The sequence below is a fragment of the Sphaerodactylus townsendi genome, linkage group LG10 (assembly GCF_021028975.2).
Source record: "Sphaerodactylus townsendi isolate TG3544 linkage group LG10, MPM_Stown_v2.3, whole genome shotgun sequence".
Lineage (NCBI taxonomy): Eukaryota > Metazoa > Chordata > Lepidosauria > Squamata > Sphaerodactylidae > Sphaerodactylus > Sphaerodactylus townsendi.
The window spans coordinates 26,811,577-26,837,325 of record NC_059434.1 but is presented as its reverse complement, the minus strand read 5'-3'; the positions used below and the strand labels follow the sequence as shown (position 1 = coordinate 26,837,325).

Sequence of the window (25,749 nt, the reverse complement as noted above, 5' to 3'; positions counted from 1 at the left end):
TTTCTTATGTTCTTATGTTCTGATAGGGCTGTTTATGTACCATGTTTCACTTTAGGTTGTCTCTCTCCTATTTCTTTCAGAAAATCAGTGACAACTCAGTTCTGACATGCAGGTCTGCCACTATCTCATCTATTCTGTCCTGCAATTTTTTTTAGAGTATTTTTTCTTTCTACTTTATGTATTGGACTCTGCAAAGGCACCATCTTGGAATTATTTTCCACAAGAAACCAGTCTATGCACTATAGATTAGCATTCCGTGGCCTATAACAATTGGAGGGAAGGGAGTTGAAGGCAGGAACTGGGTGGCCCTTAAAAGGCAGGTTTTTTCTTTAAAAAAGGAAAACAATTATCTAACAAAACTTTTGTGGCTTCTTAGCAGGCAGGTACTTCAGAAGGAGAGAAATGATTTTGTATGAATAATGAGAGAATTTTAAAAGGCAGCAACAAATCACCACCAACACAACTCTTATCTTTGAAGATACCACTGTGGAGGAATTCAAGATAGGAGAGCTGCTTTAACAGGCAATTTGTCAAACCCTTCAGCTGCACTTGCTATTTATGATGGGGAGGGGTGGGGAGAGAGAAGAATGCTAAAATGACTCCTTTCCATCTCCCCACCTCAGCATGGCTTTCAAAAGGGGAAGGAAACCGCAAGTTTTCTGTAAATATCCTGTCAACAAGTGTTCCAAATACAATCTGGGTTTTCTAGAAAATAAAGGGTGACAATATGAGTTATTCTGGAAAGATCTGTTCATTGCTGTTAGTATGCTTCAGGTCTTCAGTATGCATGAGTAGGCACACAGCTACACATAAAAAGGGGGACGCTCATGAATGTCTTTGTGTATTGATGATTCTAACTCTGCAAACAGAGAATTTTCCTGTAGACTCCAACCACTCAAATAAATCAATGTGTGTTCCTACTTTCTAAGGTACCTGAGCAGTTGTGGAGGGGATGGTTCAGATTAGGTAAATATCTGATTGGCTGCGTAGAATTAGCAATGTGTAATCTTTCCTCAAGAAAACTGTGAGGTTTACTGAAACACTTCTGGCTCCCCTTGACATTTTTTCAACGGTTTTACCAGATGAGTAACTTCAAAATAAGCTAGAAATGTCGGTTCAAGAAAAATATGGTGTCTTTCAATGAACTGCCAAACCTCTTCCAGAATTTCAGCAGATTTCCTGAAGCTCTTCTGCTGCCTTGCGACCGCTCAGATGTTTCTCTTGAGAAGGAACACTGACATATTCTTTGAACTATAATTTAGTCAGTCACAGTTTTGGGTGTAGAAAAGTTTTAGCTCTGTCCAACTGAACTACAAGCGTCTTGTGACACATTCAGTAGCATCTTGTGTTGTGATGCAAATTTTCATAGCCTGTTTTTCCAGATGCAGATGGACAATGAGATTTTTAAAACAGCATTCATGACTATTGTTTGTTGCACTACTTGAGTTAATGATCAATTCATCCTTCAAGAAGACAAGACAGTGGTCCCAATTCCACAAGGTCTTGGAAGAAATACATTATCGAGACCCACCACACATTTCTTTTTCAGACTGCAACGGGGTAGAGAGAGAAAAAAAAAATCAAAAGTGCTTTTTTATTAATCCCATCATTTAAAATAAAAAGTATCTTGCCACTACATTGCAAAGAACTTTAAAAATGTGGGAGCAATAAAAAATAAAATATTGAAAACAAGTACTGAGGAACTTTAATTGACTATAAAGTAATGAGAGAGGGGAAAAGTAAATTAAGACCTTCTAAAGTCTAATTCAAACAGTTATAAGCAGCAACAATCCAGAAGGCTGTATGATGGATACAGTACACCTCCACCGCTATAGTTAAGCACTTACCGTGATCATAAAAATGTCTTAGAAATTAGTGTAGCAAGCACCTGAAATTAGCAGCAGCCATTTGGCTTCTGGTTTTTTCCTTTTATGCTGGCTGCCAAGGAGCCCAGTTCTGCATCTACTTTTCTTGGGCTGTTTCCGCACGGGCGGAATACAGCGTCCCAGGGATGCTAAAAACAGCATCCTTGGGGAGGGGTTTGCACGGCCACCACTGCTGCATTGCTACAGCAGCGGCCTCGCAACCCCCGAGTGGCGCGAAGCCGCTGTTTCCAAACCTCACTCCCTGAACAGCAGCAGCTGGAAGGTGCCATCCCCCCCCCCTTTCCCGAATGCCTACCTTGTTTCCTGGCTTCCGGCTTGTCGCAGAGGCCAGGGGACATGCTCCCCTGGCCTCCGACTTCAGAGCCGTTGCTCCAGGCTGCGTGGGCGTGTCCCCTGGCTTCTGCAACAAGCTGGAAGCCAGGAGATAAAGCAGGCGATTCGTAACATTAACAACGCAACCTGTCACCCGAAAGCTGCACTGCCACCTGCCGCCCTCCGGAAGGACCCGTCCATGCCGAAGTGGTCGGGGAGATTCTTATCGGCTGTGTTGTATATTCCGACGCTTTGCCCCCTACACCATTAAGCTTAAAGTCTTGAAAGGGCCAGAGTTACTGTAAAGCAACTTTAAATATTTAATAAATTGCATCAACATTGGCCCTCCAATTCAAAGCAAAGTCTTACGACCATCATGCTCTGGAATATTACCAAAATTCCAGCTTTGGGCGAGGTAGAAATATAATAATAAAACAAAAAAAAATAAATTAAAAAAAAATAAGTCAATGTAACTCTCCACCAACAATGTTATGACCAGCTATAATTAGACAGGATTTGAAATCTTATTGTACATATATTGTAAACATTTTATGCATTAATTTTTTTTAGAAACTGGCATACCAATGCTGCCATTGCCCAGCCAGTCTTGTTGTAGATGAACTCCAAGTTATTTCGCCGCAAGTAGAGCAAACCACCAACCAGTGAAACCAGAAGGGCCAAAGCAATAGTACCAGAATAGTTTGGTGGTCTGAATACTCTAATCTGTAGAAGAGGGATAAAATGAAAAGTGTTTGTCAGCTTTGTGATACAATGAAAAACATTCACATACACACACCTTTCATGTGCACAAACATATATCCTTCTTTTAACACAGTATTTTAAATAAGCTAAACCAAGTTCTCACTTTGAATTTCTCATTTATTGAGTCTATCCAAGTACAGTGGCCCATCTCTAGAGTTAAATTGCTCACTGTAATTTCATACTTGTTTTCAGAATCTATTTTTTGGTCAGTGATATGAATCCTGTAGGGTTTTTTTTCACAGCTTGCCTGTGAAACCATCTATTCCAGATAGGAATCCAATAGAGGTGCATGCAAGAGTATACAATCAAACACTTTGGATGCCTGCATAGCAGAAAAACAAATCACCTTGATGAAGACCCACAAAACCTCAACAGAATATGCCTGTAGAAGCATGTAATTCTTACCCCATTCTTTTTTAAAGTACGAAATATTACAAAGTCACATTTTACAGTACAAGTGTGGATCATATTGATATTACCACATTTACCAAAGTTGTTAAGGAAATATAGTATACAGAAAGATAACACATAATGGTCTGCTAGAGTGGTGGGTGGAGTTGTCAATGTAGAACTAACCTGTACATGGAGCCAACCTCTCAACCTCCACAATACAGCCTGACATAGCAGAAGCTGCAGGAAGGTCACAATCCTTCCCTTGCAGTCTTTTAAATATGTGCATCTGTATTTAAGGCTCACTTAAGTTCCACAAAGTTTCACCAGGAATGAGATAATAGACGTTAAGGAAAAAGGACTTAATTCGTTGTGACTTTAAGAGCACCACTGCTCTAGGCCTGCAACCAATCAGGGACCAAGCCAACCTCAGGAAAAAGGAGTCTCATTAGCTTCAACTTTCTCTGTGAAGAAACCAGGAACTGGAGCCCCAATACTGACTTGTCACAAAAGATCTTGCAGTGAACAGGTTGAATGCAGGCAGGATGTTGTTGTTGTTGTTTTTTACACAATCTCACTGTATTGTCCTCCTTGCTACAGCCACCATTCCATATGGCTTTTATCCATATAGGCGCCAAGATCCTCAGCATAGCCTTTTTGGGTGGTCAAAGAAAGACTTAATTTTTACCAGCAAAGGAACTGTTTGTAACCATCCCAGTGTCCTTCTTGACTTCTGGTAGAAGTCACAAAGAAAAACCTGTTGCTCAGGGCAAACCCTGACAAAACACAGCCTTGTTTTCCCAAAAACTGTCTATGGGTGAAATCAATCAAGTATAACACAAGGCTGCTGTTTTTGAGGAACATCTTGCCAGCTGCACCAACTCCAATATGTTTTTATGACTCCTTCTCATCGGCAAGCATAATCACTGGGTATGACTAGAAACATGACTCTGAAGGCATGAGCCACAGGTGCGTCTCCCTTTGGCTTTTTGCCTGTAATTCACAGCCAGACTTAGATGAGCCAAACATTGTGTTCAGGACCCACCAAAGACTAGACTTTAGTTTATGGGTTTATTTGTAGCAGGTTTTATTTCTTTGTTATAAGAAACTTTGGGTCCCATGAGGGGGGAACGTAGGATATAAATATTTAAATAAATACCAAGAGTTTCCTATTATCTTAGTTCTTGGAACTTGTTTTTTTTTTAAACACAGTCTCACTGTGGAATTCCAAATGAATTGCTTGATTCCAGAGACACTTAGATTTTTCTTTAAGAACGTGCTTCTCATATAATGGTCTTACATACATCTGCAAACAGTTAAATAAAGTTCTTCAGCATATTTACGGATGGCTCATCTATAGAGCTAAAAAAATTCTTCAGATTTATGGAGTTATTACTAGCAATAAGTAATATTTCAAGTATATGCTCGCATTAATCAACTAATTGGTACACTATCATTCCTCATGTTCTGCTAGGAGACAGCTAGATTAATATTTTAGCTACCAAAGCAAGATTGAAATACATCATTACATTTTTTTTGAGTTATGACAGAGTAACAGAGTAGCACAGCTGGTATTGCTATTATTTTAATACATTTTTGGAGGGCTCATTTGGGGGAAAAGGGCATTTGGAGGAGGAGGAGGGAGGGAGAGCCCCAGTTCCTGGTGTCAACTCATCACAGAACATGAAGATAAGTGTGGCTCAGTCTCTTAACTTAGTCAAGTGACTTACATGAACATCAGTTCTGTCAGCTATCCACTTGGCTAACTGTTCTGCTGCGAATCCAATTCTCTGCAGGTCAAACGTGTCAGCTCTCTTGGGCTTACCTTTTGGAGGGAAATGCATGAACGTTGGAGCAGAGTTCATGTTGAGCTACAACAGACAACAAAGATGCCATCAAATATTAAATAAGAATATCTGGGGATTTTTTTCTCCTTTCCACCTTCTTATAATTATCACAAATGAAATGATTCCATCAATTGGGAAGCAGCCACTTAGCATAATTTGGAATTCAGAAGGCTGTGGATGACATATTTGTTATGTGCACACGTCATAAGTAGTTTCCAAATTGAATATGTAAAGGCAAAAATATCCTTGCTAGCCAATGAATTCTACAACTGCTCATTTCAGAGATCACAAATAAAACAGTTTGTTAGTGATGAAAATGAACCTGGTATGCCAATAAAGGCTTATTGAATTGAATATTGTAATTGTGAGACGCTTTCTCCTTCAGATGCACTGAGATCAGAGAAAAAACTGCCAACAAATTCTGCTACTGTAACAAATTGTGGTTAGTTTCTTTCCCAATAACTTGAGTTCTAAGCCAGAATTCCTGATTAAGAATCATAGTTACTAGCAATGAAAGCAACCTCAAATCAATATGGCACCCACATTTATATCACAACTAAATGGGATTAGCTGAAAACTTTGAATTTAATTCTGATGTACTGAGAGCAGAGAGACAGCAGGCAAGTCTGACAATTTAACCAAGTTCATGCCAGTTATGAACAACCTCCAGTTTCTTTGCCACATGTGAAATGATAAATCATGCCATGGGATTCTAAAGACCTCACCATGACACGAGTTTTGAACAAAGAGTCTATTATATCAGAAACACAGATATCAAAAAGCTACTTGTACACGTGCCATTGCATATTGGTTACTGAACCAGGCTTAGTAAAATGGAGGGCAATTTTCAGTGGCCACCACCAGGACTATCCCTGGTGAGTCCTGTTCCACAAGTGGTCATAACATGAAAGGGGAATGGGACCCTTTCCAAGGCAGTGATAGCCTCCAAGCTTATCACTGCTTGCCCGCCTCATGGTTTTGCTTTACAGAAACCAGGGCTTGGAAGTCTCAGCAATATTGTTGCAGCTGTCTAAACTTCCAAGAGGCGACTTCAATGGGCATTCATTTCTTAAAGCTACAGGCATTGTTTATGTTTTTTTTGGTTATGTTAATCCTCCCCTTTTTAAGGTTTCAGGGTTCTGCAGAGTATTACAGACTGTTTGCACAGGGCATATGGCATTTACCACAATAGGAAGAAAAAAATGACAGCAACACAGAGGCTCTCCTTTGCCCACTCGCAGGTGTTTGTCATTCATCCTTGGCAACTTGGGTGTGCTACGAGGTGGGCAGGCAGCAAAACAACTTCCTTCCTTTTTTTCTCATCCTCCATCCCTCCCTGGCATTGAGAGGCCTGGCCATGCCCTACCTCCTGTTTGCTGTTAACAGCACCCGGCTCTCCTCGGGAGAGTTCAGCCCCTTCCCCATGTAAGCAACTGGTATTGTACTGGGTGGTAGAGGGTGGAGCGGCCAGGCGGATGCTGCTTCTAATGGTCTGCTTTCATGAATAGCCACCACATTTTATTGCTTGGTTTCTGTTGTTTTTTTACCAGTTCCGTGTAAGCCCTACCCCCAAGCTACGTGTGAGTAACGATTGGATGAAAAAGAGTCACATGTGGCAACTGGCTGAAAGTGAGTTTTCTCCACCTTCTGGGCTTGCTTAATTACATACAGAGATGGTACTTTGACACAAGAGCATAAATGCCAAAATGTATTTATACTTTCAAACGGACTGGGTGGAGCAGGGCTAGGTAGGCACAAGGACCCAAGCAGAGAATTCTACATCCAACAAGGTCCAACATGTTGAGTTCTGTGGCAGAGGAATATACAACCCTACTAATGTCTTTTTTTTTTACTATAGAACAGGCCTCCCTCATCCTGCTGCAGCCCCAAATCCTGATCCTGGAGGACAGGGACCTAAGGAACAGTATAAAACCCAAGTTAGAAGTCTGCAATGAAAAGAGTGAGCTGGTAAAAACCTCCTCCTCTTCTGTTAGTGAAGACCTACCAATGCTTCTAACTCACTTTATATATTGTAGAATGGCAAAAATACCAAGTTTATAGGTTCACATGAACAACCTCAACAAATATCTGTGCTTGCCTATGCTTTTTTAAAAAATCTGAAGATATATAATGAAGCCAATCAAGGCACTCATTTAAAAACGAGTTACACATCTTTTATCATTTTTCTCATGTTCTTACCTGCTGAAAAACATCTGCTCCTTCATCATAATCAACTATAGTAAAGAAAAGTTTATTTGAAAATGCTGAAGAGTATCGCCATGAGTTAGCCAGTACTTGGTATTCCTCATTGGCTTGCCTAAAAGAAAGGGGAAGAGGGGAAGAGAGAGAGAGAGAGAAGACTGACACATTCAGGTTCCTCATAATGACATACACCATTAACCTAACATAAAAATGTCACATGCTTTATTTTCCAAAGCTTTTACTGTTCGTACATATAAGAAAACCCTGTAACCAAGCTAAAGACACTGGAAACAAAAGGGAGAAAAGTCTCAGGTACAGCAATAAAATGACTGAAGTACTTCACATATGTGATCTCAATAATGCTCAGTTGCTGCAAAAACATGGAAGGTAAATATCATATAGATGGGGCAGAGGCTAAAAGACCATTGCTTATATCACTACAATGAGATCAGATCGTCAATTTCAGGTTAAACAAAAATAATGCCGGCTGCAATTAAAGTAGTGGGATAATTTGTAGTTAGCTCAGTTAATGTCATCATCAAAAAAAATTATATCCCACAAAAAAGTCCTCTCGAATCAGAGGTCCTAAAATTGCTTTTGTAAGAGTTTTAGACGGAGATGTTGAATGCAGTTCAGAAAACAAAATCAATGCTGATAGACCCAGGCACTCAATCTGTCTGAACCGAACATCAAGCAAAGTAAACCAAGCCTAGAGAAAAAAAAAGAACAGAACAGCCAAGGAAAGAATTTCATACCAAGCTCAGGCATTACGGCATTATGTTTTGGTACTGCTGTCAGAAAGAGACGACTACTCAATCTCTCTTACGCCTGAATCTCTCCAGGACTCAGGCATTAAAACTGTTTACTTGAAAATGACCCTTCACTCTGTCTCCCAACCTGGGCAGTGGCAGAGGAACCATTGATTGCTCTCCAGTGCATTCAACAGAACAACTGAATGCACGCTAACTAGTCATTATGAGCCACAGCGCTGATTTACTGTCACCACCACCAATGCACATTCTCATTAGGCTGGATTCGATAAGCAGTCAAGCCATATTTACCGGTAACTGCGTGTCCATCTCGTACAGAGCTAAAAAGATCAACAAGCATTATTGCAAATATAATGTACATCATGTTTCTGAAGTGGAAAATGCTTTAGCAGTTACAATCTTTACAACTGCCATGTGAAGTAAAATTAAAGGAAAAGATGGGACATCCCAAGCAGACTTCTTGCAAATAAACTTTCAATTTATTTGTCTACTTCTCCCTTCACGCACCCTACTCAATTTTGATGTGTGGTCCATCTTCTTTCCAGGCATCAAATGAGGCTGCAAAAGGCAGAGGGACGGCACCTGACTTAATCATACTAAATGGAGTAGAATAAAGCAGTTTTTAGAATAAGATATGCCCTGCCCAGCGTTTGGCCATCAGAATATTAACCAAGGCCTCACAATGATTAATTACCGGGGCTTTAGCCACAATATAAACCCAAGGTGTTATCCTCTGCCAAGGAGGGGAACACTCTTCATGTAACCATTTCCTGAGGAAGGGTGTCATTTCCGTTTGATTTAACTTGGACTACATGGAGGTGTCTAAAGCCACACATTAACCACTAGTCCTAATAGCACCCCCCCCCAGCTTCCCTCTGCCGACATATATTCCCCCCTTTTTAACTACATGTGAAAATATTCTTCAAACTCTAAAACAAACTCTACATTTCAAGACAAAACAAGGAATAAATACTTGCATAATAAAATCCCCATCACTCAGGGAAGTGAAATGGCTTATAAAACCTTTGCATTTGCAGTTCTGTCTCTCTGAGGGAAAATGACAAGGGGGGGTGGGGGGGGTGGGATTCGATCAATACACAAGTCTCCAATACCCATGCATGTTTCCTTGGTTGTAATCTTGCACACACTGCCAATTATTAATCCTACTTAAACCAGTGAGATTTACTTGAAATTAAACATGCATAGTTTCAGGGAGCCTGAGCCAGTATAGGCAAAGAATCCCTTTGGATTTTGAGAAGAAAAAGAAAATAGTTTCTCTGAAGTTACTTCAAGGTAAAAATACCAAATACCTTTCCTCCTTTTCCTTTATCTCTCCCTTTAATCCTCTAAACCCAGAACAATTGTTTTTATAATCTTACTTTTAAGGGTTCGCTATTACTATTATTACTGCTATTGAAAACTTTTATTAGTAGTATTTGAAAAGAGCTTTTAAATTCAGTGGATGGGCGGTGAGACAGTAAAAAAAAATGAGTTAACTTCCAAGGACTTGTTTGCAAAACTAAAAAGTAAAATTCTTTCCCCAACACCACCACCACCACCAGCCTCAGAGGGGCACCATTTTCCTAGTTTTGTAGAGCCATGTTAAATCCAATTTATTTGTAGGGGCTTTAATGGGGGTTAAGCTGCAGCCATTTTCTTGGAGAGGGAAGATGAATGGGATTTGCTGCATTTTGTATGTTTCTAATTCTTGGAATTGCAGGCTGCCTTGAGCAACAAAGGTGGGTTGTAAATAGTTTAATAAGCAACCAAACCTGACCTTACCTGGCCCAACAAACACCCATGAATTAAACTTCTCTTGGCTCTTCAGCACCATCTATCTGATACCACCTCCAGCAAGGTCTGCTAGTAATATCTCAGACGTAGGTGGGAGAAAGGGTTTAGGGCTGGTTTGTCACTTCCTGATGACAGAGTAAGCTAAGATCAAATCACATAACATCCTCTTAAACGCAGTGCCTTCAGTGATGCAAATGCATATCTGTACCAGCTGTCAGAGAATGGGCAATGAATGTTTCAGTGAGGGCAACAGAGCATGTCTTTTCCCCAACCACAATGTCTGGCAACACCTTTTTTTTTCTATCTGCTGCAGCACAGCAGTGCTTTCATACCCAGAAGAATGCAGACATTCAAGTAAGACAGATGCAATCATCAGTAACCAAGTCAACCAGCAGAGGATACTGAAACTAAATTGGATCTTGAACCCCTTTTTGGATAGAAAAGCCAATTCCGCCAGAGGCACTGTGAGATGCAAAAAAAACCCACACGATGGTTTTGCACCACAAAGAGAATTAAACAAAGCTGCCCGATGTTGGATGCTCTTGATTGGAATAGAAAGGCAAACATTTGCTTTTCTGCTGTCAGTTGGGGAGCAGATAGTTATTCATTTCTTTCCAAGTCTCAGTTAGTAGGGAAGGGTCTTATCGTCACATGGAACCTGCCACTTCATAATGAAATGTTCTGGCATGTTCACTAGCATCCTGTAGAGGGCAGTCATGCAACATCAGATTAATCCTCCCAAGGCTTAAGATATAATTGCATGGCAAAGTCATGTTAAACCAACAGTAATAGAAAGGCTGCAGTTTTAACAGAAGAACAAAAAATGATAACATCACTTCAAGTCCGACTAGATCGTTTTCCTCAGCCTTGTCTATTGCAAGCTATTTGTGTAAAAGTTTAAAGACATGCAGAGAACATGGCCATGTCAACCTGGACATTTGTTGCGTTCAAGCTCTTTGTATGTTCAAATAAAACGCAGTTGTTAATTAATGAACGTTTACTACTTTTTGGGGAAAAGCACCTGCTTTTTATGGAATCTCTAGCTTGTTACTTTAACATTTGTTTATATTTTCAATAATGAGAAAGCAAGTCAGGGGCAATTTGTTCAGAATAAGGGATGGGGAGATAAAGGACAGTATTAAAGAGACCTGTGAACCCTATAGATCGAGAAGGGTAACAAGCTTTTTGGTGAAGCACACAGTATTTGTAGGCCCAGCTCTGTACCTGAAGAGCAGTTGGAATGACTGTCTGGAATGTGGCTGAAAAAAAACACAAAGTTATACCCATTTTTTCCACATGTTAATGAGAGGGGGTGCCAAATTTGATTTAAATTCCCACAGCGCAATGTACCCAATTTTCTCCAACTCTGTTCTGACAGGTGGAGAAAATATTATGCCTCCCTTGGGGCAGAAGGTCATGGAGACAAATAATAAGCAAATATCCTCACCTTGGAAAAACTGCTTTATGTGAAAGTAGTGACTTGTAATAGAAACTGGTGGAGGTGGAGGAGAGAAGAGGAAGAAAAACCCAGTTTATGTTCTTTTCTTTAAACCACAAAGCTTACATAGAGAAGTTCACCTTCTCGTAGTTAACTTTCCTCAGATGTTGAGAGGATAAATTGGGATCAAGGTACATACAGTGCCTTCGGCTTCTTGCAGGCTGGGCTCGTTCTGCCCTTTTTAAGTTCTGTTGGAATTCTGCGCATTTTATCTGAACTTATCTGAACAATTTGCCATTTGTTTACAAGTGAGTGGGAGGGTGGGGGGAAAGTATGTGCTGACAGAGAAGATGAAATAACCCAGGTTTATAAACAGTCATTCACCTGACTGCTTGTGTTTAGATATGAGCAACATGGATGTATGAGCAAACATTCTTTTTCCCCCTTTCATTTTTACCTACTATAGCCGCTGGTTTTCATTGTCCTGCTTTTTGTTGAAGATTTAGCACAGTGGTGGCAAACCTTTGGCACTCCAGATGTTATGGACTACAATTCCCATCAGCCCCTGCCAGAATGGCCAATTGTAGTCCATAACATCTGGCGTGCCAAAGGTTCGCCACCACGGATTTAGCAAAATTGTTTGCCTGCCATGAGTGTATGCCTGCCATGAGGCTTTGAAATGCAATTTCTAGATACAGTAATAATTTATACATACGTTATGCAATGCTGATTCACTGGTCCCAAATAAGGGTAAGGAAAACACAATATACTGTATCGGAAAACATTTATTCATTTTGATGTAAGAACTCAGAGAATGTAACAAAAATAATAAATTGCCACTTCAGTTTATACGAGGCAGAAGCAAAACGGGACCGGGGATGTCCAGATCCAGAGAGCAGGGAAGAGAAATTCAAAAACCATCCTTTTTGCGGTAAGACCAGGCAGCAAAGCCACCATCAGTACTTTTTCAAAGCGCAAATGCGCAAAAGTGTTAGGGGAAGGCAAATGAGCTAGGAAATAATCTAAGGGCCAGTAAATGGTGCAACCTTATTTCTAATGATGGAATAACAACACCGGGCCTTGGAAGAAAGAACAAACACGCACAGCAAGATTGACTGCTTTAACAAACCTGCCGCTCCACGTTTAGTCTGACATTTGATTCTACTGTTTACTGAACTAGAAAAACCGATAAAAGACTGTTACTATTTTTTTAACCTCATATTTTAAAGCCCAGTGCTCTGCTGTTTATTCCCAGCTATCTGCCCTGGGAAACCAAAGATTCCTAGACAGCCTTTGACCACTCTGTACATCACCTTTTTGAAACAGAGATTAGAGTAGAGCAGAACACAACGCCGAGCGAGGCATTCTGCTCACCCAATCAAGATTGCTTCAGATTGACCATCCCTCCTCTATTCCCCAGTTTCCCATTTTGTTCATTTTTCATCCCCCTATTTTTAACCAAGTGAGAACTTTTGCAACGAGGCCATACCACTGCACTCCCCCAGCAGCTGCCGGGGGGACAGATTCTCCGTCGCCTGAGCAAACCCAGATTTAGCTAGCAAAGGCACAAAAATTTCAGCAAGAGAAGGAAGCAGAAGCAGCATGCAAGATCACATTAGTATTTTGAATAAAATATACTTGGCAAGATCCATCTCATGCCTCGCTTAGGAATGGTGATTAAGAACATACAGTATTGCTGACAGCAGGCACAGCAGGTATCAAGCTACACAAGCTGTTTTTCATCTTGCACCGGGCACGGGCTTTGTTAAGAGGCTGTTCTGCAAAGCGGAGGTCATCCAGCTTGCAGCCAGTTGCCCCCCTGTTCCTCATACTTGCACAGCATGCCCGAGTACTAATTTTATAAGGTGAAAATAAAAGTGTTGCGTAACCAGACAGCAATTATTGTGGCTCCAAAGGATCCAAGTAAAAAAGGGGGAGAGGAGGAGCGAAGGCAGAACAGCATCACATATGTCTGAAAAACAGAAGGGAAGAATAAGCTACTGGTTATTTCCCCCTCCCTTCTAGTTGCTCTTCACAGATACTGTCAAAAGCAAGGTGTTTTATGACTGAACCCCAAAGATGTAGTAGAATGCAGCCTAGATAAATTAGGAATTCACAATTCTATCAGTTTCTGTCAGCATGGCCAATTGGCCATGCTGGTAGGGGCTGATGGGAATTGTAGTTCCTGAACATCTGAGAGCCGCAGTTCCTACCAGCATGGGTAGTGAGAACTCAGGGTTTAGATACCAGGACAATTCCCATCAGTTTCTGTCAGCATGACCACTCACATGCTGGTAGGGCTGATGGGAATTAGTTCTGAACATCTGAGAGCCGAGGTTCTGACTCCCCTGGTGTAGTGGTTAAGAGCAGGTGGATTCTAATCTGGAGAACTGGGTTTGATTCCCCACTTTTCCACCTGAGTGGCAGAGGCTTATCTGGTGAACAAGATGTGTTTCCACACTACATTCCTGCTGGGTAACCTTGGGCTAGTCACAGTTCTTCAGAACTCTCTTAGCCCCTCCTACCTCACAAGGTGTCTGTTGTGAGGAGAGGAAGGGAAAGGAGCTTGGAAGCCACCTTGAGTCTCCTTACAGGAGAGAAAGGTGGGGTATAAATCCAAACTCTTCTTCTTCTAAATCCAAATCTGAACTTGGAGGGGGGATAATTGCATCCCTCTGCCAACCTGGTTGGTTTACACATAACTTTTTACCACCACTTCCCCAAATTTCATACCATGCAAATCTGAACAGGACACTACATCAAACATCTTATCTGATCAGTCTAATAGAGTATATACAATAGAACTTTTTTGCCAAAAGAAATGATGAACCTTTCTTCTTACAATCCAACTAGTTTGTTCAGCACACTAAGTAAAAGCATCTATTCTTTTGAATAATTATATATCCTAACACCAAAACATGCAGCCATAAGAATACACCACACTGTATGCACACATGATTCTGTATGCACACATGGTGCCAATCCTCAGCATGACTGACAGGTTGGCACATATGAGTTGCCCCTATTAAATTACCATCAACAACATCAATCACATGAGTTGTTTACAACTAATCATGGCACCAAATGCTATGTTTTTTTCTTTGAATTCTCCACAGGTTTTCCCCTGGTTCAAAAAATGTTTTCTTTTCATTTTTCCTCCATTGTTTTCCTGAGCTCTTTTTTTATCCATTTCTGAACCAGCTTCCCTTGAGTATGTAATCACATTGAAATGGTTCCATTTTTATTTACCCTCCGCACCAAACACCTGGCTCTTATCCATGCCCCTGCGTAGTCACCCAACCTGCCCTTAAGCCATTTTCTCCTCCCTCTCCTCCTCCATTTTTGAAAGGAATTGTTTTTCTCTTTGTCATATTGAATTATCAATGTAACACTTCCTATAGACACTCTTTCCATATCCCACTTTCTATGAAGTCTGCAAAGTGGAGGTCAGAATAAAGCAAGCTTGTTGACCCATTCTGGGGAAAGTACAATTTAAATGAAAAGGAACTTGTCCTTGACTGTGCCAATGCACACATTTTCAGGATTTGAGATTAACTAACTAAACCAATGGAAATATAATGCAGCCCATTCAGAGGACAGAAAGTAATTTGAGAGCTTGACTATCACCTGCTACAGTCAGAACACTCAATGTGAAGAAAAGGTACAACAATTACAATTGTGATCTAATACAGGAAAGTAGTTTCACTGTTAGGGGGCCAATTGGTTTCTATCCTTTTTTGTATTTCCAATTCTAACATTTATCTGAGGACTATTTCCTTAACCAATAATTTATTTTCTTTAGATAAAAGGCTGCACTGTGGCTAAGTGTTCCAAGAAATTATATCATCCAAATTCTTTTCACCGGCTATATTTCCAGTGCTGTTAAGAGAGTGAAATGTTAGCCTTTAGAACTGATTCAATGTAACCACTTAAGCTCTTATTTCACACTTCCGCTCAGTTCCAGAGCTTTGCAAGCATTATAGTGGCCCTAGCTTGGTGAAGCTCTAAATGGGGGGGGGGGGGGATGGGAGAAAAGTTTACAAACAGGACACCCCCCTAGTGGGAAAACGTTAGAATTAGGAGAATTGTTGACAAAGTGCTACAAAATATTCCCTCTCTTCAAATAAGTGCAATGTGTTTAAGGCAAAGTTTTCCTCACTCAGTTGTTACTAGCCTAACAGGGGTAAGGGCTTTATTAAAGGGAATCTCCACCAGCTGCTAAAAGTGTAACAGCACACACATGGTTTTTAAAAGTAGCAAAGGGGAATGAACACTCACGTTGGCAGCAAGAGGGGCCAGGAGGAGATCTTTTAGACTGTATAATACGGGGAAGGAATTCTGGCAATGAATATTCCACAGAGTAATGCAAGAGTCCAAATTGAGTTTAAACGTTTTATATAAATTTGGTTCAAAAATGCATACACACAGTAAGACACAAAAGCACATACATTCAAGTTTCCTAGGATATAAGCTTTTTGGTGTTTGAAAAGATAGATTGATGATAGAGAAGGGAATGGGGGTAAATGTCACGGGGTAATACGTTACCTAACGCATTCTTAGAAGAGTAGAAGTAGAAGGCAGGATTCCATGCCAGCACAGAAACCCAATGAAGGACGAATTCATGTCTCAACACCAACAAGAACATGTGGCAATGAGCAAACTGTTGCAGGTGAACTAAACTTTTATAAGGTGGGTCGTTCCTTGGTGGGAAAGGAACCAATCACATCTGTGCTGGGTTTAGAGGTGCTGAGGTAATTAGTCAGCTCATCTACTGCTAAACCCGGGACAATGGGGCCAAAATTGCTTTGTTAAGCTAAACAAGGAAACACTGAAAGGCTTCCATGCAGATTAACTCTTGAGAGTCACTGCCCAGGATATTCAGATTTAGCTGAGACATTTAGATCAGGATAAGGTGAGTGGGTTAGGAGAGTCATAACAAAGGGAAGGAAATGCAAAGGAACAACAGGAGAGAATGCTGCTAGAACACGGCCATACAGCCCGGAAACCACACAGCACCCAAAGGAACAACAGGAGAGAATGCTGCTAGAACACGGCCATACAGCCCGGAAACCACACAGCACCCAAAGGAACAACTATTTGTTGCTGACCTGGGTTCCCGGAAGAGATAGGAAGTGCAGTATTTGATACTGAGTTGGCTTTCCATATTCTTTGTCTTTAACAGTTTCTATAGCAAGGTGTGGTAATCAAGCATTCTCGTGACTCAAATGAGACCTCCAGGTTATGCTGGAGTAACTCATTATCTTAGCTTTTGTTAAAGTAGTTTTGACCTTTTGGCTGTGGTCAGGTGATCATGCGGCTACCTACACCCATAGGAGTGCTTTTTGGCAACTGGCTTTTGCCAATATTATTTTAAAGCAGAAATATATATAAATAATATTCTGGGGGTCCCTTGGGTCGTTACACAGTATATGAATATTTTTGCAAGCTAAACTACATGATTATTTTATTTCACTCAATTTCCACACCATGCCCTCTGTTTCAGGCTCGACTGATTAATAACAATTGAAATTGATTAATAACAATTCCAGTGTAAACTATACAGATATCACCCAGCGTGTACTATATCCTCCCATTGTATATTATACCGATATCACCCATATAGCAAATTCTCAACATGGCCAAATCTACATATATTTAAATTCATGGAGTCATGAAGAGTCAAGGCAGTTCTTTCTACAATCCAAAAATTTTAAAACAAACAAACAAACAAAAAACCCGAGGGGTCAAAATTGCCCAAGTAATAGAAGTCACAAAACATACAAAATAATGGAAGCTTTAAGAGACAGATTTCTTCTGTGTGCTTTACAGGTGTCACAGGAGTCACATCCCATGGGTTAGCAGGTAGGGGCATAAATATTTACATTATAAAGAGTATATGAATATTGCATGGGAAGAGGCTGAAATACTTGACCAAGACCAGAACTGCCGGAGAGCACTTCTTGCCTGATTTGCTTCTTATTATGGGAGGATCTAACTCTTAACTCTCTCTAAAGAGGAACAACAAAGTCATTACACATGCAAAAGTTCTTTCTGTTCTTCAAAACAAAGGTGCATAGACAGATGCTCATTTTTCTCCATCCCTTCTCACAGAGCAATGTTACATCAACACTGCATCCAGGGAGGCTATCTAACGCTGGGCTATGCCACTTCAGACTACACAGGAAAGGTTTCATGCCCATCAGTGTAGCACTCAGAGACTACCAAGTAGTAAAAGTTTGTTCAATGCCCTGGACACTTTTAACTTATGTGCAGATTCTTTGAAGCTGAACAAAAAAATGTTGAAATTTTAAGCACTGCATTCGCAGAACTTCTGCAATACCCACCAGATCTTCAAAATATCAATAGCTGTCCAATATAAAGAAAGACTGACTGAAGAGGTATACTGACTAAACTGACTAAAGAGGTATGGTGGCATCTCCTATCACCAGGGGATTTCTGAATAGCATTTGGTATGCTAGGAGAGAGAGAGATCCTCCAAAACGAAGGTGCTGTCTCAGCAGTTCAGTAGTGCTATTTGGTGATGTGTGGATAGGAACCATCTGCAAAGTGGCTATTGTGGGTTTTCAGGCTGTGTGGCCGTGGACAGGTAGTTTTTGCTCCTAATGTTTAACTTGAACCTATGGTTGGTATCTTCAGAGGCATTTCACAGTAAGTTACATTTCTCTATGTGACACATCTTGCTGTGACATACCTCTGAAGATTACAGTCACAGATTCAGGCAAAACGTCAGGAGCAAAACTCACCAGACCATGACAACACAGTCCAGAAAACTCACAATAAACAGTTGATTGCGGCTGTGAAAGTCTAAGTAGGCCCTTCTGCACAGATATTTTAAAACATTTTGAGGCAGAGAAAAGGACATTTTCTCCAAGGAGTTCCACAAAGTTTTTTTTTCAGAGTATTATGGGAGTCTCCCTGTTCTGCAGTAGCAATTTGGTTTCTTCACTGTCTGTACATTTGGCACCCTTACAGGATCACTATATAAACTGTGGTCCAAAACCAAGCTGAGAAGACATACAGCTAACATAGACATACAATTATTTCCCGCTGAATCATTCTCTACTATTCCTTTACAAACAAAATTCTAAAGGTCCATTATGGTTCAAATTTTTAAAGAATAGTGACAGTTTAGAATACTTTGCATAGGAGGAAAATCTAAAAAGACTGAAGAATTAGATTAAAATAGTATCATTGTCAATCACATAAAAAAACCCAGAAGAAAAAGACTGAAACCATCTATTTACACTTTTTTGTCTATCAAAGACATTTGTCTACCAAAGACATTCAAGATGCAGCAAAGAAAATTAGTTTAGGTACTAGGACATTTTCAGTTTCTAAACAGTGGGAAAATGAAGTAAGTTACCTAGGGAACCAGAGCTGCAGATGACCGTCTATCAAAAATTGCATAAAGCTTAAAGATGAGCTGAGGCTACACATTCCCCCCACAGTGACTACCCCAGGTGCTGCGTTACAGTTCATTAGCACAAACTCTTTCCTTCTAGCTCAGCTCATAACAATAGCAGCATATTTGATCGAATGTTCACTTTTAAAATGACAGTGAAGTATCAGATTGCTACATAAGCACAGTTGGAAAGTTGGAACTACCTCCTCCTGTGTCAACATGAGGAAGCACTGAGATCTATATATGGGCCCTGTTATGTGTGACCACATTCACTGAGGTAAAGTGGGTGGCAGTTACACATCTTCTATACTTTGCTTGGGGAACTTGCTCGCTACCACTAACTGCTTAGCACCATCCCTGTCAAATTTTCAGGGCCCGATGAAGAGATGTTTTTGTACCCAAGCACTCAACATATTGACCCTTTTTGCACAAATCTCCTAAAAAGTTAATAAAATGTTTGTAAAACATTTTTAATCTCGCTTTTGCTTGCATTAACCCCCTTGAAATGATTCCTGGGTGCCATTTTCTGTTTTTCCATGTTTTTTCCCGGTGCATGGACAAATGAGTGCTTCATGCTTCACAGTTTCATGCTGCAGTTCCTGGAGTCTTCTGTAGTCAATGCTGGGAAGATTAAGCCCCCACATATCTCAAAAATGCTCTAAAATGCTCCAAAAACAGGGCTAGGAGCTTTTGTAGGCAAGGATTGAATTTACAAAATAGCATCTTAAATGGACAGCACACAATTTAAAAAAAAATATTTCATCCAAAAGAATCACTAGAAAAGAGGATGCATTTAAAACGTATTGAGGCTAACAACAACAACAACAACAACAACAAAAGCAAGGGGAACTCTATGGAAGAAACAATTTATTTCCTGCCCCAAAATGTTTTAAAGTGTCTGTGAGGAAAGGGCCATTGTTAACAGGCTTTGAACAGTCTGCTAAAGATTACATGGCTTATTATAGTCTCATCTGTTATGCTATACTCTTTAAACAAAAAAAAAATTGTTTCTCTTGCTGCAATGCTGAGTTTGTCCTAGTAGTGTGTGTACCTCATATACTTCCTCAAGAGCCTTATGCCTGTGAGGAGGAATAAAAATCCTTGCACTGGAGGAGACTGGTAAACAGAAGCTAGAAAAGCCTAGGAAATCAAGAAATGGAGCCCAGGAAGACAAAACAAAAAACATCTGAGACAATCAACTTTAAAGTCTCTTACAGATTATGCACGAGGCATCTGCTGTGCAATGGGGGGAGGGAATATCTGTCGCAGCAAGGTTTGTTGTATGGATGCATTTCCTGAAGCCTCACTTTCACTTTCTAGTCTCACTGTGGCAAGCGAGACCACTTATAGCATGAATTTAATTTTGTTTTGCCACCATAGAGGGGAGATTGCCCAGTGAGCACACAGCTTTGCCCTGGACCTCTTCCTTCACCCATAGCCAGCCTGCTTAGCCTCACCCTTCCCACTCCTTGCACTGCCATCCATGCCTTCCCCCTTGCCCCGTTGTTGCTCATTCCTTACTGCTTCTCTAATGCTCATTTTGATATATCAATGTATCGATATAACAGAGTTGGTTTTTGCAAGGAACATCACAAGCAGATTCTGTTTCTGGCTCCAGTCCACCTCCTCCGTTCTGCTTCTGCCCTCACTGATGATCGTAAGGGCTTTTAAAAAATTTTCTTCAGACAAGCCTCTCTTTAAAAACTAGCCTCTCTCCTGCAGCAGCAATGAGAGAGAGGCTGATAGAGACATTCAGACAAGAGAAAGTGTGGAGGGGAAGGGTTAGTATTGGGACTACTGAGTGTTATGACATGTGTACTTTTAAGAGCGGCAGAGTTAAGAGAACCATTGAGACAAGCTGTGGGGGAGGACTGGGATGCCTCCTCTGGTGTAAACAGAGAAATGTGAGGAGACTACACTTCAGTCCCACCAGGTAGCTAAAAGGCCCAAGGTAAGTGTTCTATGAGTAATGGGCCAGTGAGTCTGGTAACAAGCTTCTACAGTACAAATCTAAGAACCCTTCCCTGTAAATAATATCCACTGAATAAACTCAAACTGGATTCTGGGCTATCTGATTAGATTGTTCTCCCACAGACAGACCTTGTTTAAACTTTTAAAGTATCTAGTTGAGTTTTAAAAAGTCTATTTAAACTTTCATATATAAACACCACCAATTTCTGCCAGAGGACCTCTGTTACATATGTTAAGGAAAGCTGACAGTTTCACAGAGGAAAAAAAAACCATGAAATAATTTCCATGGAGTTAATCGTAGCTCTCAAATGACCAGCTGAGAGTTACTGATAAGGGAGCTAAGTGATGTTTTAACTTTCTTCATTAACACAGCCATCTGAGGCAGGGCGGGCTGAAGCACTTCAGGTAAAAGAACCAACTTCCTGCTGAGGAAGAGGGAGGAGAAGACAGTGAAATGTTGCTCTACAGTGTAATGGCCAACTAAAGAAATTCCAAAAAAACATAATTATTTGACCAGAAGAAGTTGAGCAAATCAGTTTCTTTTGCCTAATTTATTCTCTTCAATTTCGATTTCGAATACCTTTAATGGCATATAGAATTTATTCTCTTTAAGTTGTTTGTGTTAAACACTGCCAGGTTGCTTATGACTTATGGTGACACTATGAACCCATGTCCTGCAAAATGTCCTATTGTTAACAGTCTTGCAAACTGAGGACCAGTTTCATTTATAAAGTTCATCCATGTCATAGCGGGTCTTCTTCTTCACCTGTTTTCTTCAACTTTTCTTAACATTACTTTTAGCCTGTCTTTTCCAGTAATCCTTGTCTTCTCATAAAGTGACCGAAGTACGATACCCTCCGTTTCAGTTACCTTATTGTGCCACCTGGCTATATTCCAAGAGATAGATTTTAGAATAGAGGAAGAAGGGGGTGGATTGGTGGATAGTCAATCTAGTTCAACAACTTGGTCAAGGGAGCCACTGGTGTCAGAAAAGACACAACCATTGGGCCCAGTTTTAGCTGATGGGGGAAAGGTCGAGTTGCAGGAGTTGACCACAATCGATGCATAATCGGGCTCCTTAGAATCTTCCGGGGATTGAGCTGCAGGAGAGGTGTTAATTTCAAATTCAGTGGCCTGAAGTTCTTCTGCCCATGATAAACCATCAATTTGAGAAGGGTTATAGATGTCTCTAAAAGCACGGGGATCCAGTTCAAGTTCACCACCGTAGGTTGTAGGGCAAGGGGGTTGAATTGTTGCTGGGGGAGAGCTTCCATGGTCCTGGGTGGTTGATGGGGGGGAGCTTTCAGGCTCCAGGAGTGATGAAAAAGGAACACACTCAGATGGCACTTGATTCATGAAGTGAGGACCCTTTAGAGCAGGGGTCCCCAAACTTTTTAAACAGGGGGCCAGTTCACTGTCCCTCAGACTGTTGGAGGGCCGGACTAAAAAAAACTATGAACAAATTCCTATGCACAAATGATTGCAAAATGTTTGATTTCACCTTTCAGCCTTTCTGTCATGGTCTATTTTTAGAACAGTGACCAAAGTATGTCAAGTACAGGGTGGGCTCCAAATATTGTTGGGGAGGCTGTGGAATACCTTCCCCTGTAAAAAAAAAAAGCAGAACTTTCCCAATGAAACATTCCATCTAACCCAGGATCAGCTATCTTCCTGGGTTCTTTCCTCCCTAGCAGCCAGCGAGCGATTTGCCAGCCTGGCTGATGCCAATGGGAGTGAGGAGGAACAGAAAGCCTGAGAGCAACACATGGAGTAGCTGAGAGGGAAGGGCGGAGCAGGCGTTGCCACATGTAAGGTTTCCAACTCTGGGTCAGAAAATTCATGGAGATTTGGGGGTGCCATCATGTAACTGCAATCAACAGCCGTTGGGACCGGTACCTCCTCTCCCTCGAGCCCCCACTGCACATGAATGGAGCCATCGCCGTCATGCCTGGCGGGCCGGATAAATGCCTTCAGGGGGCCACATTTGGCCCCCGGGCCGTAGTTTGGGGACCCCTGCTTTAGAGATTTGCTTGAGGCCAGGGTCTCTAGAAATAGCTGTTTAGTCATTTTAGCTTCTAGGAGAATTCAAGTTTGATTTGATCTAGAACCCATTTATTTGTCTTATTGGCAGTCAACGATGCCTGTTAAACTCTGCTCCAGCACCACATGTCAAACTAATCAACTTTCTTCCTGTCCGCTTCCTTCATTGCCCAGCTATTATACACATACATAGCACTTGACCTTGGTAGCCAGAAACACATCCTTATACTTCAGAATCTTTCAGTTAGCTATGGGGGGGGAAGGAAAAACAAATAGCAGAACAATTCTCCCAACCCCAGCCCATCCCACTTTGACTTCACAATGCATCTGTCCACATAGATATTTTGATGACATCAAGAACTAGAAACTTCCAAGGGGGAAATCAAGATGAGAACCTCAATATACCGAAGTTTGCACTCGATATCCAATTCCACACTTATGTAGTACGATCACAGGAGTGTGAAATGCAGACAACCTCATCCATTCCCCAATTTTCTTGAGAGCCACACATTGTGAACTCACTTTCATTTTTCGTTTGCACGCAGTTGGGCATGGCAAAGTACACATCTTTCTTCAGAAGTACTCTAAGCGACAGTTGAAGGGCTATGTTTAAAATATTTCCCAACAGTTGTTTAACTACACCAGCAACTTTTCCATCATTTAATGCATCTTTCATACAGAAGCATGCTAGGATCCTAAGAATGAACTGCAATGACAAAAAACACCCCTTTCAGATATTTACTACACACTGGAGAAACAAAAAGGTGATTATTTTTATGGGCTAAAAATAATTTAAATTTGAAAAAGTGCACTGCTATGTTGTTTGCATTTATTGTAAAAAACATCTTGATGTCTGATAGCTAACCACTAGAAGAACAATCTTCAGAATATAATATCTTAGACTGTTTATAGACAAACCCACATTACCCGCTGCACAGCTAGCATAAAGTATTTATATACAGCGTATGTCTATTAATTACTTGGAGATTTGTGTGACTTCAGTTTTGTGAGATTATTTTCAGGTGCTGTGTTATCAACTCCATTTAATTCATATCGTACCCTACAGCAAAGCCAGATCTCATTTTCACATTTTATTTTAAATGTTTTGAACTAGAAGCAATGAGTTAATTGTTTCCTATTTTAGATGTCCAGCTGCATTCTACTGAAATGACTATGCCTGCGGTCCTAATATTTACTTGGAAATGAATTTCGCTGACATTAATCGGAAATGTGTTTAGGGTCTCTGGTATGTAACAAGGTAAACCTGAAGCCCCTTTTCCACTGCACTAAACAGTACTCCCTTATTAAATGACAATATTTGTACAGCTTTAAAATCCAAAAGACATATACACAGTGGCGTAGTGCCAACAGGTCCGGGTGGGGCACAATGCCCCAGGTGGAGCAGCGGAGAGGGCGTGGCCAGACCGCGGAGAGGGTGTGGTGTGGCATTCAGAGGCGGGGGCAGACACCGCTGCGGCAGGGGCACAGTTTCCTCTCACTACACCTCTGAATATACATCAACCAACATAAGTTCCTGGCCATTTAACATTATAATGAGAACAGAAACAATATAAAGCCATAGAACTTCAGGACTACTAAAAGGACAATTGGCCACATTCCAACTGTAGAAGCAACTCTTTTGTGACATCTTGTCATTTTCAAAAGAGCTTCCATTCGTATGTGCAGTAAAAACTTCGTTATATGCCACTTTTGAAAAATGCAGATTGCCAGTTAATCAAGTGTGCTGGTCAATATAGCACTTCTCTGTTTTGTCATGCAAAATAGTAGACAAATAAAACATTCCTCAGTTGCTTTGACTGTCTCAGACCTGGATGAGAATCATATCAGATCGGTCTTCCTCGTATCAGATCAGTCTTCGCTGACAGCTGATAACCCAAGGCCAAACTTAAACATCGCTTTACCCAGCTTTCTTCTCTTTCAAGACACCTCAGACCCAGTTTCTGGGTTCTGTCAATGTAACAAAAATATCTGTTCTGCACTTTGCTTGCTAATCTACAGAGAGCACTGGAGCTGGCAAACACCCTGGGCCTCCTCCTCTCTTTCTGCTGGAGACTGAAGATGGCAGGGCAGGGAAGGGCCGGCTAGGCTGCTGTTTGGCTGTGCTCCACAGTGTGCTCACAGGTGTCAGGTTTGCAGCCACTCTTGCTGCAAGCTGTAGTGCCTGCAAAAGGCACGCCACCTTTTTGCTCACTTGTACTAGGCTTCAATGCTGAGGGAGGAAACAGACTGACAACAAGGAGAAGCGCCCCTTCCTCTCCTTTGGGGTGCAGACACCAGGAGTGGGTCTTTCTTGCTCTGTTTGTCCTGAGGTGGCTTAGCGGCTAACCACCTGGTTCCACTGTGCTGAGCTTACAGCTCCTCACACTACAAATAGCAGCACCTACAAAGGCCCAGTCCACTGTTTGCCGTCCCTAGGATTTTAAGCACTGAGCAACAGAAGAAAGCAAACTGACAGTGGGGAGCCACTTCGGCAGTGTTTTTCCCTCCTTCTGACAGGGACTAGTATGTGTAAGAACAGGCCTTTCTTTTAGAGACATATTACTAGCTGTGACAGTTGCCGGTTAACCAAGCTGTTCAGATAACAAAGTGCCAGACGACAAAGCTTTGACTGTAGCGAGGAATTCAAGGGTTGGAAAAGTAGCTGAAGGTAAACACAACCGGAAGCTGCAAGCTGAGAGTGGTGTGGCAAAACCTTGCATGACTGCTCTAGCAATATCTAATGGACTCGATAGGGCAGGTGGATGTTGAAAGGCTTTCACATTAAAGATAGCAAGTATATGCTTGTACACGATATCCTTGTGACATTACTAATAACTTGTGGGAATTCTTTGCTTAAGCAATCCATGAGGAGTGTGATTAACACTGAATTTTAGTGCTTATGTACACAGAATAA

General features: G+C 41.1%; 1 protein-coding gene across 2 annotated transcripts in view; it reads right to left on the bottom strand.

Annotated features, from left to right (window-relative positions):
* TUSC3 (tumor suppressor candidate 3) overlaps positions 1 to 25,749 on the bottom strand; it is a 182,425-nt gene that overhangs the window by 103,807 nt on the left and 52,869 nt on the right. Inside the window, exons 3-5 of one of the 2 annotated variants that reach the window (XM_048509275.1) lie at positions 7,397 to 7,514; positions 5,081 to 5,221; positions 2,781 to 2,921 (exon numbers count right to left, since the gene is read on the bottom strand). In XM_048509275.1, coding sequence (XP_048365232.1) covers positions 2,781 to 2,921; positions 5,081 to 5,221; positions 7,397 to 7,514 — 400 coding nt within the window. The remainder of the gene's footprint in view (positions 1 to 2,780; positions 2,922 to 5,080; positions 5,222 to 7,396; positions 7,515 to 25,749) is intronic. The other variant, XM_048509276.1, reaches the window with a different exon arrangement.